The sequence below is a fragment of the Pithys albifrons genome, chromosome 5 (assembly GCF_047495875.1).
Source record: "Pithys albifrons albifrons isolate INPA30051 chromosome 5, PitAlb_v1, whole genome shotgun sequence".
Classification (NCBI taxonomy): Eukaryota; Metazoa; Chordata; class Aves; order Passeriformes; family Thamnophilidae; genus Pithys; species Pithys albifrons.
The window spans coordinates 62,233,865-62,249,997 of record NC_092462.1 but is presented as its reverse complement, the minus strand read 5'-3'; the positions used below and the strand labels follow the sequence as shown (position 1 = coordinate 62,249,997).

General features: G+C 36.8%; 1 protein-coding gene across 1 annotated transcript in view; it reads right to left on the bottom strand.

Annotated features, from left to right (window-relative positions):
* CLNK (cytokine dependent hematopoietic cell linker) overlaps window positions 1–15,680 on the bottom strand; it is a 33,167-nt gene extending 17,487 nt beyond the window's left edge. Inside the window, exons 1-9 of the mRNA XM_071556792.1 lie at window positions 15,614–15,680; window positions 14,583–14,632; window positions 10,861–10,898; window positions 8,303–8,465; window positions 6,509–6,585; window positions 6,169–6,214; window positions 4,050–4,078; window positions 3,685–3,704; window positions 2,104–2,232 (exon numbers count right to left, since the gene is read on the bottom strand). Coding sequence (XP_071412893.1) covers window positions 2,104–2,232; window positions 3,685–3,704; window positions 4,050–4,078; window positions 6,169–6,214; window positions 6,509–6,585; window positions 8,303–8,465; window positions 10,861–10,898; window positions 14,583–14,607 — 527 coding nt within the window. The 5' untranslated portion in view covers window positions 14,608–14,632; window positions 15,614–15,680. The remainder of the gene's footprint in view (window positions 1–2,103; window positions 2,233–3,684; window positions 3,705–4,049; window positions 4,079–6,168; window positions 6,215–6,508; window positions 6,586–8,302; window positions 8,466–10,860; window positions 10,899–14,582; window positions 14,633–15,613) is intronic.
* Between the last annotated feature and the right edge of the window lie 453 nt (window positions 15,681–16,133).

Here is a 16,133-nt window from a genome sequence, read left to right as displayed (position 1 = left end):
TATAGAGTGCATAAATAATGATGTGTTAAATTTTAGAAGTCTTCCAAATCTTGTTGGAAAACAGGACTTGCACTCCTAAATCACACCTGTGGTTTGACAGCTTTGCTTACAGTCCAGAAGATACTGGCTGTATTGTTGTACTCCTTTACACTGCAGCTTATATGTATGTTTTCTTCATACAGTTATAACTGGACCAAAGATGGGTGAGAAATACTTTGAGTGAATTGCTAGTGTGGGAAATTTTTCAACTGCCTTCCCCAGATCATGTGTGGTGTTAGTCTGTGCCACTCCTTTCTTACTCGTAGAATCATAGAACCGATTGGGTTGGAAAAGACCTCTGAGATCATCAAGTCCAACCCTTGGTCCAACCCCAGTCCATTTACTAGATCATGGCACTCAGTGCCCCGTCCAATCTCAGTTTAAAAACCTCCAGGGATGGTGAATCCATCACCTCTCTGGGCAGCCCATTCCAATGCCTGATTACTCTCTCTGGAAAGAATTTTTTCTGATCTCCAACTTAAATTTCCCCTGGCAGAGCTTGAGACTGTGCCCCCTTGTCCTATTGCTGAGTGCCTGGGAGAAGAGACCAAGCCCCCACCTGGCTATAACTTCCCTTCGGGTAGTTCTAGACAGTGATGAGGTCACCTCTGAGCCTCCTCTTCTCCAGGCTAAACAACCCCAGCTCCCTCAGCCTCTCCCCATAGGACTTGTGCTCCAGTCCCTTCAACAGCCTTGTTGCACTCATGTGATTAAACCCCCTAGAACAATAGACATGACATATATTTGTATTACAGAATTTGGCTTTATAATGGGATCTTTCAAATTCAAGTGCTCTGCATACTGATGTAAGCTGGCAACATGGATTATAACATTTCTTACAAAGCTTTCAATTGATGTGCTACCCTACTGAGGGAGAGGATCAGTCATGGGATTTGGAACTTTGCAGTTCTATATTATGTCTTGCATCTAAATGTGAAGCTACTTCATATTAATAAAATGTCTCAGCAACCAACCTAAACCCTGAAAAAAATTAAGAACCATTTAGGAAAAAAACCTCACCCCAACAATCCATACTTAGAGCTCACTCCTAAGTAAAAACTTTAAGCAAAAGGTTATTTCCTTGGTTTCTATGCTTATTTTCTCTCAGAGGAATTTGTAGTGACCTCTGTAGAATAAAGCAAAGTTCCATCTTAATGAACTGAAATCGAAATAATTTAAGGAAGGATTGACACGATTGACACAGCTTCAGCTGCAATAGGTTATTGTCAAGAGTCATTTGAATATTATGCTCTCTGGTCCCTGGATTTGTGTCATTCCTCTTCCCAGCATGTGTCCCAGCTGCACCCTCCAATTATGAACATGCATTTTGGTCACATAGCAAGAACATATACACACCTGGTTACATGGCAGTGAGCAGTGTATGTATGTGCTCATCTGACTAGATCTGAATTGTATGACAAAAGCAACCAAACTCATAACCTGATAAATGCATATTCTTGGTCATACAGCTGGACACAAGTGGTCTGTGCTTCAGGACTTGGCAGAGCTCATCCTCACTGCCATGCCAAGATCCTGAATGACCATGGGCATTGCATGACAGCGGAGTGCAAGAACCAAGTCATAACATGCATTCATTGGCCTCTTGGGCTGAAGTCAGACTTCTGGCTACAGATTAGTAATTTCTTTTCCTGAATGTAATGTCCTCAGAATATGGGGTGTATTTCTGTATCTCTGATGCAGTCAGTGTATTTCCCCCTCACCTGACTGTGAGGTGCTAAGTAAGTAAAAATTTCCTACTTAAAAGTGATTGCAAGACCTCTAAATGTTATCAATAAAAAACAGGACAAACCTTAAACAAATTGTTCTTGAAAGTTCTGCCTACTTTTCTATTCCTTTATTTCTTTACTGTTATTTTGTCAGTTTTTTTCTTAAGACAAATGCTAGTGTCATATTACACTAAATACCAGTTCTCTCAATTATTCACAGCTGTCTAAAGAATAATTTCTGAAGTAAAAGCAGAGGCGCAATGGAAGTAAAGTCTTGTGGTTTGACCAGGGAGAATGTTTTGATTCTCAGAGAGTGAGGATGAGGAATGCCCAATACCTTGTGACTTTTGCTGATATTGGAAAGGTGGGAGCTTGGCTGAGCGTGTTCCTCTTGTGAAAGAACTGGCTGCTTATCCTTGGCTCTGGAGGAAGTGGCTGATACTGCTTTGGCAGTGTGTTTGGAGGCCTAGAGAAGTCAAAGAAGAATTTGAAAAACTATTATGGAATAAAGAAGGTGCAGGTACCATGTTGTAAGTGCAAGCTCTAGAAGTCAGAGACTGGAATTTTCTGAGAGCATATCAGTGTATTTGAGCTGAGCCAAGCTCAGGTTCAGGAATTCCTTAGGACCTTTCAATAGCAATAGTAATATTGGATCACATTGTATATTTTCAAGATGTTACTGTACTGTATTATGTACCCCTTAATATTGCTTCTGTGTGCCTCACCAGAATGTGCCAAGAACAGCTCTATAATGTGGATATTTCTGGGCGGGTAGGCCTGTGTATATGGTCCAGCCGGGGAACATACTGCAGTTTCAGACACAGAGGGAAAAATGCTCTTCATTCCAGAAAACTCACAGGTAACATGGGCCTGGGGTTTTCTGTCAGGTGTGGGCATGCTCTGCCTATGCTCTGAGGCCTGTCACAGCCCAGCTCTGTCTGGAAGCTGTAACATGGAGAGGTTGGGTGGATAAAACTGGAGGAGCATCCATGGTGCCTGTCAGAACTGCAGTTCAGTGGTGGGCTCCTGAGGAGGGAGCATTGTGTATTTGCAGAGTACATACCCAAATTAAGTCAGGTGAGAGAATTAAGAACCATTCTGGCAACCATAATACAAAAAGAAATAAATAGTGAAATTTTGTAGAATGATGGACTGAGAATGTTCTTATCTCTACACTTACAATTTTGAGTTTGTGAAGTTACACTGCCCTTTTACGCTATCCTTTTATGCTATTTCACATTTTTAAAAGTAAATTCTGAATATGTAATGCTAATCATGTTTTAAAATTCTTTATACATTTCGAGGCAGTCAGTGTAGGCATGGAAGAATAAGTTTGTAAATCCTAGATGAACTTTTGAAAGGATGTTTTAATTATAGAAGTTATTTTTGGGGGTTGAAAAGATCAAGAAGTAATTATTTTTTTCTTTGTGGGTATATCATAGAAAATTATATTTGTGGAATAGAGCTTGGTTCATCTTCTCTGAGAGTAAGTGGAATTATTCCAATTCATTTCTATTGACATGATTTAGATTTGTAGCAAAAAACATTGGCAGAAAGATTTAAGAGGGAATGAAGTCAATATTATCACAGTGAACAGAGCCTAAGGCACCAATCCAACTGATGGAAATTTTTTTGCCAGCACTTTATATCTGGATTGAACCAGACTCAAGATTTCTAGGTTTTTCACTTGTCTGTAGGCACAGATTTTGAAAATGCAGGCCTGAAATCCTTCTATGAACACTTGGAGTCCATGCTTTGTTCTCCCTAATTTTTTATTGGAACCTGTGAGAGTCCAAAGAGCGCCAGGCAGAAAAAGGATGCTGGCTCACTTCCAGTCATCTCATTACCAGTACAGATGGATGTGAGCATTCATTAGCACCCAATTCCTCAAGGACTGTGATCTCTTATGTGATCTTACCGTGGGGGAGGCATAGGGTCCTGGAAAAGAGAGGAAACAAAAATCCCTGTAAGCTTTTGTAACTTGGTTTACTGGAGAGAAATGTGAAAAATTTAGATTAAGTAGACATGCTCATGTTAAGAGTCAAAAGGTTTATGTGCTCTACAACAAGAAACATCATGCTTTAACATGCCATTTTAAAATCACTGAGGAATAAAAGACATCTACATAGACTGTGAATGCAAGCAAATGAGATAATGAAGGACTGCTGGTAGGAATTCTCTTATCCTTTAGCTAGTGCCAGCAAAATGGCAGCCTGCTTTCAAAAATCTATTAAATGGCAAAATGACCTGTAAAAATTTTAATTGATGAGAGATTCTACTTACCTGGTGTCCCTGTATTTTCATTCTTCCTCCTAAAGATAATTATTAATAATTGTTAGTAGAGTGTTATCCATATAATTTACAAATTAAGTTATATTATTCTGGTATTGTTGTTATCATTACTAGAAGTCCAGCCCCATTTCTTGCCCTCCCCTGGATCTACCTCCAAACGTCTTTGCTCTGGCTTTCAGAATGAAACATTTGAGGGTGATATTTATGCAGCTATTGTAAATTTAAATATCGTTCAGAGACTTTATATGTTTATCAAGTTTAGGATGCATTTTTTGTTTGTTTTGATTTTTGCATAGAAATTTATAGAAATATTGAAAAACAATGAAAATAAATACATTTTTTGTTGTTTTCAAATTTGCTAAAATATGCCCAATTATTTAAATTAGCATCTTGCTAATAAAAAAAAAAGAAAAATCTTACTCTATTTTCATTAGATAGGATTACATGCTGAAATCCTAACTAACGAAAAGAAATTTCAATACATTTCAAGCTCTCCTTTAAGTAAACCATAACAAATTGGTTTCAATAAAGTAATGGTTCCTTAAATGTTTAACAGTTCTAGAAAGTACTCTGACAAAAATTCTTCTGTGCTATTTATGCCATCTTGTGGCAAGGCCTCTTAATAGCACTGGACAGGAGGATAAATGTTAAGATATATTTAATAACAGTGTAGTTATCTAAAAATAATAGTGTTCGCTATAAGGGCTATTCACTCAGGATCTTTTAAAAATACATACAAGTTGCATTCTCGAACTGCAGAGTATAATGTACCTGCCTGCACTGGCTGTGGTTCATCTTAACATCAGCACACATCACATGGAGGCAGAAAAGCATGTGAATCCAACCTACAAAATCGTGGTGGAATTCCAAGCTTAAGATAAATTGGCAAACTGTCCTTGTTTACTGATTTCTGCAGATTTTGAGGCTGGCTTACTTGAACTTATCTCAATTCAGATTTTTTTCAATCTACATCAGGATTGTCTCACAAGAGTCTATCTAACCTTTAATTTTCAAACTTTATAGTACTTTTTTTCTCCTAATTTGTAGGAATTATTTGGATCTATGTTTTGCATTATAGTGTGAAATAAAAGGGAAAAAACTGAATTCTGTTTTATATGGAATTCTTAGAGTTATTTTTCTGGCTGATCAATACTTTCTCAAAATAAGCTGTTGTAGCAAACACAGACTTGATCATATTTTCCTGGCTTGGCAATAGCAGTATTTTTGATGATATTTAGCTTTTGGCTTAAAAATTTGAAAATGGTAAGAGCAAAAATATTCCCTTGCAAAGCTAACCAGATATTTAAAAGTTCAATGGTTGGCTTCATGAGACACTGCTACATCAAAGTATGTTAAATACAAAAAAGTGTATAGAAACTACTTTAAAAATAACCCTATGATTGAGTAAAACCATCAATTAGAGGATTTAATATTTGGACCCCTCATTCAATTCTTGAAGAATAATATAGCAATCTGTCTCTGATTTCACAACAAGAAACTAAACAGATCAAACAAAAATTAAAGGTGCATTTTATTTTGAGGCAAATTTACAGTTAAAGGTGAAGCAACATGAAAAAAAAGTGTATGCTAAATGATGTACCACACAATTAACATATTCTTAGTAGGTGAACTTTGTAAATAGTTACCTTAGGATATAAATCTCTAGTAGACATTGCAAAAGTTGATATTACTATTTAAAATAGTTATTAAATTATCCTTTAGAATATATTAATACAAAATGCCTGAGAAGCATAGCGATTGAAAAAGCATGAGATCATGAGAAGCATAGGCTTCCCCTGGCCCCTTATGTCCTTATAATACAGGTAAAAGGAAAAGCTAGGTTTTAAATTGAATGGCTTTTTTCCCCTCCCCTTTGAGGAACAGGGAGGTCCTGAGATAAATTACATCTCCTTCTGTAAATAATTACTTAGATGGTAGATAGTTGAAACTGTATTGCAAAATTTGCAGTATGATTATTTTGGAAAGGAGCTGCTGTTCTGAAAACCATATGTATCTATCATCTGCAATCTCTGCCTCTGTACAAAAGATAAATATGGATGTAACAATTTCTATTTCTGTTTGCAGAAATGGGTAGATTTTTTCATTATACCTCTTACACTTGTCACTCTCCTCCCCTCCGGAACAGATGTGTGAATCTGTTAATAAAGTAAAATAAAGATATAATGTTAGTCATCACCCTTGAAACTATGCTGGTAGAAATGGGGCTGCACCTGACTGGGACACCTCTAATACTTAGAGGATCAACAAGTGAAAGCAAGTGGTGAGGACATCAGCACAAAGTGAAACAGGAACGGCTCACAGCAACTTGTGTGCCCTTGTACAAATGAATGTGATATGGCTAAGAGTTAGAATAGACTACGCTTAACTTTAAAGGATATTACAGAATAGGGGAAAGCTGGTTGTGAATAAGGTTTAGTATCTTTACTCACAGTTGGGTATTGAAGGGGCTGAGATGTGTCCTCACTCATTGGGGAAGTGGTAACTGAAGGCTTTAAACAACGTTTATCTGTAAAAGAGGAAGAAAAATCATACCTGAGTAATTCTGTAATAAGAAGTTTTAAGAAGAAGAGTTTTTAATGTTCAAAATATGCATTTCAGGTCAAGTCTTACCATTTTTGTAGAATTTTATATTTTTCTTTTCAGAACTTAAATGTCAGCTATTAGCTGCATTGAGACATAACCATGACCTTGGTAACAGCTTTATGAATAACCTCCTCACAGTGGTTAAAAAAAAAGCCTTCATAAAGTGGCACACAGTTAAGGCAGGCATTTAACCTTAACTGTGATTAGATTACTGAATTTGTTTCTCATTTGAACCTTTGTTCTTGGCAACACTTTTGTTTTGTTCTGATTTTCTGAGAGTTGTAGGAATTTCACTTTCTATAGAGCTTTTAAAGTTTTACTTTAGCTTTTAATAAATACTGGGTCCCTGGCCATCTAAAAGAAATGCACAGGTTGTATGTTAGCATGTGTTTTCAAGTCATTAATTTTATATCATAAGGGCACGGGTATTTATCTAGGAAAGATGGCAAAAATGTTAGCATTGACTTTTACCCTTTTGAAATACATTTTCAGACCTTTCCTCACTCTTACATCTTGCCACATTATAGTTACTGGGCATAACACATCGGAAAAAACCCAGCCTTTTGTTTAATGTGTTTTATCTGAATTCACAAAAGAGAAATTATGTCTTTTAGGTACTTTGGGACAGTCTTACATAAACAACAAAAGATACTGACTGCTGACTGAAAGTTTTTACTGCTAACCAAGACAAAAATCAGTATTTGGAGTTCATATTTCCAAATATAATGTGCAAATAAAATGTAGGATATCTGAATGTTCAGACTGATTGTGGTCCACTCACAGACTGGTAAATTTACTCACTTAAAAAGCCATATATTTGTTTAGATATCAAACAAACTCCCACAAAAAATTAGTAGAAAAATCTTGCTGATTTTGACGTGAATTGGAGCAAGCTTTCATAATATATTGATCCTGTATTTTAAGATGCCAGATATATTTGGTTTCTGGCTTCCATTCTTTCTCATCTAGGATTTCCCCCCAGTTTTTTAATGATTTAAAGCTTCCAGAGAGTGCTTGTAATGACTTTGAACAATGGATATCTATAATGATATTTCACATCCATAAACAGGATATTAATTGGCTCTATATGTTTGGGCATTAAATGTAGCTTAACATGGTCTTAGTAAACCAAAGGGGGGTTAATGAAGCTATCTTGCAAGGTTAAGAATGCCTGATAAATACACTCAAAATAATTGCTTTTTTTTGCTATTGAAAGCAGCAGAAAACACTTTTTTTTTTTTAAGTAAAAATACTACTTAACTTCATCTGGAGGAAAGTTTCATATGTTCTTTAATATGTTTTCCATCTTAAAGAGTTCAGGATTGAATAACTATGAGCTTATCTGAAACAGTCGTGAGTTTGATCAGTCAGGTTTTTTTCACATTCCAGGTGGAGTGGGATAATAGAATTTCTCCCATGACGGTAATATTAAAATTAAAAAAAGCAGTGTGCAGTTATTAATTTAACATGATCTAATGGAAATAAGGGTAACTTTAGAATATGAAGATGCCGGCAAAGCTCTTCTGTTGTTTCTGCCCATGAGCTGAACATTCTATTCTAAAAGATATCCCCATTGAAAAACCCAAGTACTAGTGCTATATATCTCTAGGCTTTTCTCAATTTCCATAGACAGAAGTTACCTGCATATTCAGATTCTTGTGGAGGTTTGGCAGGAAGGATTCTTAAAGCATTCATGGCCTCCAGAGTGGAAGAACTTACAGTCTCATATTCATCTTCATCCTCCTCAGATAACTTAGGGGAAGGCCGCAAGTCAGCCTTGCCCTTCATTGCCAAATATTTACTCTGGACAGAGGAAGAGATATACAGATAATACAATTAAATTTAAGTTCAAGATGAATTCCAGATTTGGAAATATCTGAATACTGTAACCAGACATTTTGGTGCACAGAAAATTTTCTGATGGAAATTGAAGGGTTGGAAAGTAGTTGACCAAGTGCTTTGAGGATCTAAATTTTTTTATTTAGATACTTGAAATAGCCATTAGTTAGACAGTTTAGATCTCTCTTTGAATTTTCCTGCCTGATCTTGAAAATATAATGATAGTGTTTAATTTTGTGGTTATTGCAGACATTTGAAAGTGTATCTTTCATTATAATGTTATTCATGTGGGATTTATGTTTTACTGACTGTTTACATATGTTACTTGAAAGAGTATATTAACTAAATCATCACAAATGTCACACTTTACTATGAAAACATGTAGTGCTTTGGGGAATTTGTGCTAGCAAATGTGCAGTCCAAGTGAATTGGATAGCAAGTAAGTATTTAACAGTGGAATCCTCAGAAATATGATGCTGAGAGTGACTCAGGATGTCTCTGGATGTCTATACACTTGTAGTAGGTTTGTTCAAGATTATTTTCTGGAGTCTTGGTGTACCCTTCATACTCACTGTTTACATGCTGGGACACAACTCTTTGCTTCCTTCGGCACACAGCTGAGATTGCTGCTGAGTGAACTCAGCAGAGAGTAGCACATGTTTCTGTAAGTCATATTTTGATACAAAAAATATAAGTGCATCATCCCCTTGGATCTTCCCTGATGTTTTTTTTTCTTCTCTTCTTGAACTCACTAGTAATGGGGAAGCAATAGCTTCCTGAGGTGTCTTCTTCTACTAGTTAACTGCCCTTTCCATTCAGGCTTTTTCTCTTGAGTGCTAACGTTTCAGCCAATTTGTTTTACCCTCTAAGGACACACACACAAAAATGATTACTATCCACACTGTTTCAACCTTTATTATGCTAATGTCTATAATTATATGCCTATAACTATATTTCCTTTTAGTCTTCTCACTAGGCAAATATGCTTCTTTAAAACTTTCCTGAGTTGCCAACTAACTTAAAAGATTTTGAACCTCATATCCCAGTGTTACTTTCCTGTGAACTCTCTCCACGTTGTACACATCTTTATTATAACATTGCTCAGACCTACAAGATATGTTCTTGACAGTATATTGCAGGATTTTTATAACAGCACATGAAAAATACCACCACACCCTACACAGACCCCTGCAGGGGATTTTCAGGCTCTCCTCTGCACAACTCTCCAGTTCAGTAAAAGACTACTGTCAGCTACGCTGTGGGTGACTATTTTTATAACCAATTGTGCAAACACTTCATGCATTTTCATCTAGTCCAGGTTTCCAGGTGAGACTGTCTTCTGGGAAATGTCAGAGGCCCGATAAAAATCAAGATATATCACATCTACTGTTTTCTTTCTTACTATTGTGATCATATTTCTGCAGAAAAAGAAACTACTTTTGGTTTGAGGAGTTGATGAGATGTTCTTCATGCTCACATAAACAATTTTTTACATAACTGTACCTATTATTTCCAAAAGTTGCTTTCAGATTGACTTTGTTTCATAGTCTCTACAGGTCCCCAATAAAACCTCAGGATTTTCTTTCTCATAAGAAATTGAGATCACCACTGTTCTTTTCTGTAACTTTAGGAACTCCTTGGAGAGTTCCCAAAGATAATCAATTAATGTCTCAGAAATTTCTTCAAATAATTCCGTAACTGCCTTAGCATAAGTAAATATTTTTCTGACTGTTCTTTCCCTGTTCTGCTCTTTTACCGCCTTCTGTTTAGCATTAATCCCTTATGACATCTGATTGTTATTAATCTTTCTGTGAGACCTTAAGGAGTCAAAGTATTGATTACATCAACCTTCTTTAGTCAACCTTTACTTGTCCAACTTGCTTGTTAAGCATAGAGCTGTGCTTTATTTGCATCTTTGTGATTGAAAGGTATTTACAGCCTTTTATGCCTGAACTGAAACTCAAAACCAGCTTTCAGATAAAAATGGGAAGACATTGAAATGTGTACTGTTAACAGTTCAGTTTTCATTTGCATTACTTACATATTAAACCTTGGGATTTATGACTTACAAGCTTGTTCAGCTTGATTACTGTTATTTTCATATGATCTTATGGTAAAGGTGTATTTTGATTCAGCCCATAAATGGAGAATTGACTAGTGCATGAGTCACTTCTCCAGTCTAGTTCTAACTAAAACAAAGTAAAAGTATTCATAGATATTTCAAAGTTAGTATGCTTTATTTTTCATTAGCAAACAGTGACAATTGCATATTCTGTTACCAGCATAGCCAAGATGATATTAACACACACCAGGAAGCAAAACAAAAGTAAAATTTTAGGAAGAACACTGTGGTACTTACAAATTGATTGGAGCTAACAGAAATAGTTCTTCTGGTTTCTGTATGAAATGGAAAAAAAACTTTCAGCAGGTCTCATTCTGTAGAATATGATACAGTAACTAATAATTTATGTAATGTAACTAAAATCTGCCATCTGCGCAATATTTTAGAGATACTGAAACAAAGGAGATGAAACAAATGCACCCACGAGTTTGTTCTATACAATGCAGGAGGAAGTAGCTGTGTGGAAATGGGATGCACAACCATGAGCATGTCTAAGCCCACCCACCAGGAACACCCAAAGAACGATGTACTTGAACTCCCCTCTCTCTTCTGAGTTTTGCTGCTCAGTGCAGAATTGTGAGAGGTCACCCTGGTGAGCTTGGGGATCCTGATCTGGAAATCCCTTTGTGAATAAAAATGTGTCTTTTTCCCTTTGTAGCAGAAGAATACCCCCAAACTGAGAACATTTTAGCTGTCAGGCTGTTCTCAGTGGTGTCTGTCTGCCCACAAAGTTGTCTCATGGTACAGCCAGAAGAACATAAGTTACCGGGACAAAGAATCGAGCAGGAGAGTGAGTTCACTTCAGAATAGAGTCCCAAATTCTGCAGTTAATCTGACTTACACATTTAATCCAGTGACTGTTTAATGCATAGCATTTATGGTATGACTTTGCCCAGTACATGCTCATATTCTGGACTGTTGTAATCCTTTCTTACACTGTCTGCAATACCACAAATCTTGTATCTGTGCCTTCATAATAGCCTGATTCAAAAGTGGAGTATGAAAGTCCTTCTATTAAGACTAACCAATAACATTACAGTGTGCTCTAATGCTTAGGAGAAAGGGGCACTTGCATGTTGAAGGGGTTTTATGCCATGGAGAGAGTTCAAACCAGACCTACTTTTTGTCCAGGGGTTGTACCCAGATGCTGAAGTGTACTAGGGATAGGCAGCATCCCACAACCCTCCCTTCCAAATGTGTTTTGAAAGAAGACTGTTTCTGCCTGAACACCCTCTTTACATTTGTTGCTCTTGTTGTTCAAGCCTGGTATTGCATATTTTTGTACACCCCAGCAGATGGCATTGAATGTTCATTTATTCAATATATGTAGTACTTTAGTGTCTGCTCAGAGGATCATTCTTAGGGGGTGGAGTTTTGTCTATGCAAGATACTGGTCTGATTTTCTGTTCAGTTATGCTGGTTCAAATTAGAAATAAGCCCAGTTAAATCCATGGCACTACCAAGGAACGCAAGGGTAACTAGATGGGACCAGGATAATAATAAAAAAGGCAGACAGTGTCTTAAATTGTAGCCTTTATATTTCTGTAATTAAAAAAAAGGTGATTCTCTCCTCAGCAATAAAAAATCAATAACAGTGGTAAACATCAATGCTATTACCCATGCATTTCATGGCCTAATACCAAAAGGAAGCTGTTTGATACAAGCCTTTGGGGTGATGTACTGCTATTCAATATCAGTTTACAATTTGATGTCCAGGTTAGTTTATAATCTATTCTGTTGTGCATGAATCAGTGGAGTTTGGAGGAACTCCAACCCTCCTCTCTTTTTCTTCTAACACCTCCTTTCCACAGGGTCAGTGATGCAATGGTGCTGCTTTCTTGTGGGTATGCCTTTTACATAAGCTGCATGCCCAAATATTTACTCCATGCTAGCTGAGTGCAAACCAGATAGAAAACACTCCTCCTGATATTTAAGAATGTCATTTTGATAGTGAAGATGGATATTTCACTCAGCCTTCAGAATGAGAAGTGCTGCACACTGTCCAGGTGGTAGAAGAGGTACTATCAAAGAGGCTCACCACTTAGGGGGAAACTATTTGTGCTGTTTATTATGTATATATATACTACCCTGGAACATCCAATTTATTACAGAATCATGGAATAGTTTGGGTTGGAAGGGACCTTTAAAGGTCACCTAGTTCTGCCTGCAATGAGCAGAGACATCTTCAAATTTTCTGGCTTCTGGTGCACATGCTGTTGTACATGGATGAAAAAGGACAGAATCTTTGTGGCAAGTAGTTGCAATCAGCTGGACCTTTTGGAATTTTTTTTTCACTGCAAGCTACAGACTTAAAGCCAGCATGGGTTAGAGTTTCCTCAAGCTATAGAGACTGAACGTATTTCATTCAGTCTGAAAATTTTTTGTTATCTTGCTACATTTTCTGTGAAACTAATAAACAGAGAATTCCAATTATAAGAATAGGAAGGTGTTATAATTCTATGGCATATGTGTGGATGTGTTTCTTCCAGTTGGCAGAGAATGCCTGATTCCAAAGGAAAAGGCAGAAAAAATTAACTTCTTTTTAATTTGCAAGGTAATAAAACAGCGTGTGCATTTTGTGGCAACCTTGCCTGCTTTTCATTGTGACCTAAAAAAATTCTGTTTAAAAGGGTGACGGGCTAGCAACTTGTACATGAAAACCCACTATCAGAAACAAAGCCCTTCTGTAAATGAAAAAGCAGAAGCTAAATCTGTTCCCATTGGCTTCTGTGAGTCTATGAATGCACAGTGGTTTTTCAGTCACTGTGGTGTTTCAGGCAGTGGCAGAAAGTGACAAAGTGTTGTGGGCTGTGTTTTAATAAACCTTGTGATCCTGCCAGGGTGTCTCCTAACCACTTCAGTAGAAAAAACCTGAAGCTGGAAATTCTGCAATGAGCTGCATAAGCATTTTCAGAGCCACAGTTTTACTGTCAGATCCAAAATTATGGTGCAAACCCTAGTCCTGCTCAAGTATATAGACATCTTCCTGTAGCCTCTAGAGGGCTTAGATAACATGAGCAGAATCTTCCTGAATTATATAGGTTTAATTACAGGACAAAGTAAAAGATTAGGCAGGCTTTGCTTCAGAGACTGTGTAAAAGGCATGTGAATAAATGCTATTTATGGTGGGCTTTTGTGATAAGGCCAGCTGTCACAGAGAGTAAAAGATTTGCAGCTAGATGATAGATTGCTGGGTTTTATTTTCCCAGAACTGCTTTTTCCAGCCCTAAATCTAAATCTTCTGTATTATATGAATATTGAATGCATTCAAGCAAACTTCACAAAACACTATAAAAGCACAGTACATCAAATAAATTTATCTGGCTAGTTGGGCCGCTTTTTATTTAGATTATTTTATACGTTAGTTCTATAATTTTACGTGCTTTGATTAGATGTCTCATCTCAGCTACAGTTCTGAAAGATGGTATCATTTGCCACTGATTTAAATAGATGCAATGCATTAATTTTTAAATCAATGTAGTTTAAACACATGCTTACTACTAACCATAATTTGTCATCGAATTAGATTTAGAGATCCTGTGTCATTGTCATGTTGTTTTGGAACAGCAAACAGCAAAAAGATGGGAGACCTTCAAAAATGACAACAAAAGAAGAAAGAAAATTCCCTCAGTTGCTTTGTAGAGGTCATCAGCAAAGTTTTCAGCCTCCAACAAGAGGATAACTTATTGATGGCTTTTTGCAGTGTGTACTATCATGAAGCCAAACAGGTTTTGAGGCACTCTGAAAGTAATACCTTTTGTTTTCTCCATTAGTGGGTATCCCCTTGGTGGGTATCCATTGCTTTTCAGTTTTCTTACAATTCATTTTAATGTTCATGATCTTACAATTTTCAGGTCTGCAACACCTTGCGTGTTACAAACTATTACTGGCTCTGAGCAATAAGTATGCTAGATAGACAAACTATAGTACATCCTTTTTCATCACTGAGAGAATTTTACCTTTCAGATGTATATCCGGATTCATTGCTTCACATATGTTTGGGCAAGATCTAAATACACAAAAAAGAAAAATACCTATCTAGTTAATTAAATATTAGAAATTACCACTATTCTATAAAACTTCTCAAAGATTTCAGCTTAAATGAATGAGTGAACGCTGCAAGAGTAATAACTACATTTGAGAAATGACTTGGCAGATTTGGAAATTCAACAGTCTTGGGTCAAACCTTATATTTTTGTTCACTTACAGCTCTGAGTTTTGTGCAGTTACAGAGAGCTCTACTCATTTTGCAAATATTAATTTTAGACATAAATATTGTAATAGACTTATTGATGCTTTAGTATATTCAGTGTAATGTTGAAGGGATGAGTTTCCTTAGGGAGATAGGAGGTAAACCTCTCTTTTCACACACAGCTGTGCTGCTACATGTGGTTCCCATCTAATTCTGCCAGCCAGCAAATTAAGTGGAACATTTCCCCTAGTCCTGATGTGGTATTCTTCCATCCTGCTATTACTCTGCCATAGAGAATATATGAGATATATTGGGTGTGAAAGAACCACATAAATAGATCTTGACCTTAGACCTTATTCTGATGGTTCTCTCACCATGACCCTCTTTACCCACTTAGCTCTGTATCAGCCTGTGCAGTAACATTTGTGGGTCATTGCAGTAGCTGTATTTAGTATACAGAACCAACATTAGGAGTTATTTTGCACTGAAGACATGAGCAGGGATCACATTAAGATTACGCACTTGTTTCATATATATCTAAGCATCCACCCTTGGAATTGCCCAAAGTTTGGGAAATACCAGCACAATCTTCTGAGTTTCAACTAGCCCTCTCTCACAAAATAATTGAGATCAGCAGCAGCTTTTGGACACAGTGAAACTGAGAGGTTTCCTGTTCAGTGAGCAGGCTGTAAACCACACAAGTATACTGGAGTGTGCAATTTTAGTGTGGACATATCAATAATAAACCTTTTATTTGTGTTACTAATCAGTGCTTTAAAAGGTAATTTATTTACTTACGTATTTTTTGGCAAAACTTTCTTCCTGCTGCTTGAATCTGCTGAGCAGTGTACTACTGTTCTCCTGTTGGCTCTGACAGAATGGAACAAAGTTTAGTGTTAGTGAGCAGCAGTAAGTAGGAAAGGAATGTGAGTCAGAGCAGAACTGAAAAAACAATTTTCAAAACTGGGAAATGCATATATGTAAATGATTCCCTTCTTCTCTACCTCAAACATTTTCATTCTCTGAGTATTTTCCCGAGTTCTATGTATTCAGCTATTTGAAAAAAAGAGCAACAGTTCCCTTCCCTGCTGAGGGAGTGAAAAGCTGGAAACTGAATTCCTGAATCGAGTGTTTTGGTTACTTTAGAATAGGGTACTTATTGAATTCAGTGGAATAGGAATTAAAACCCAGGGGCACCTATCCAAGATCTTTATTGCTAGTAAAATAGTTGCTAAACACCAGTGATGTAGCTATCAAAGCAACAGAGCTCACTTCTCTTGGCCTCTCTACTTCTGATTGCTCTGGAGCCCCTCTTAGA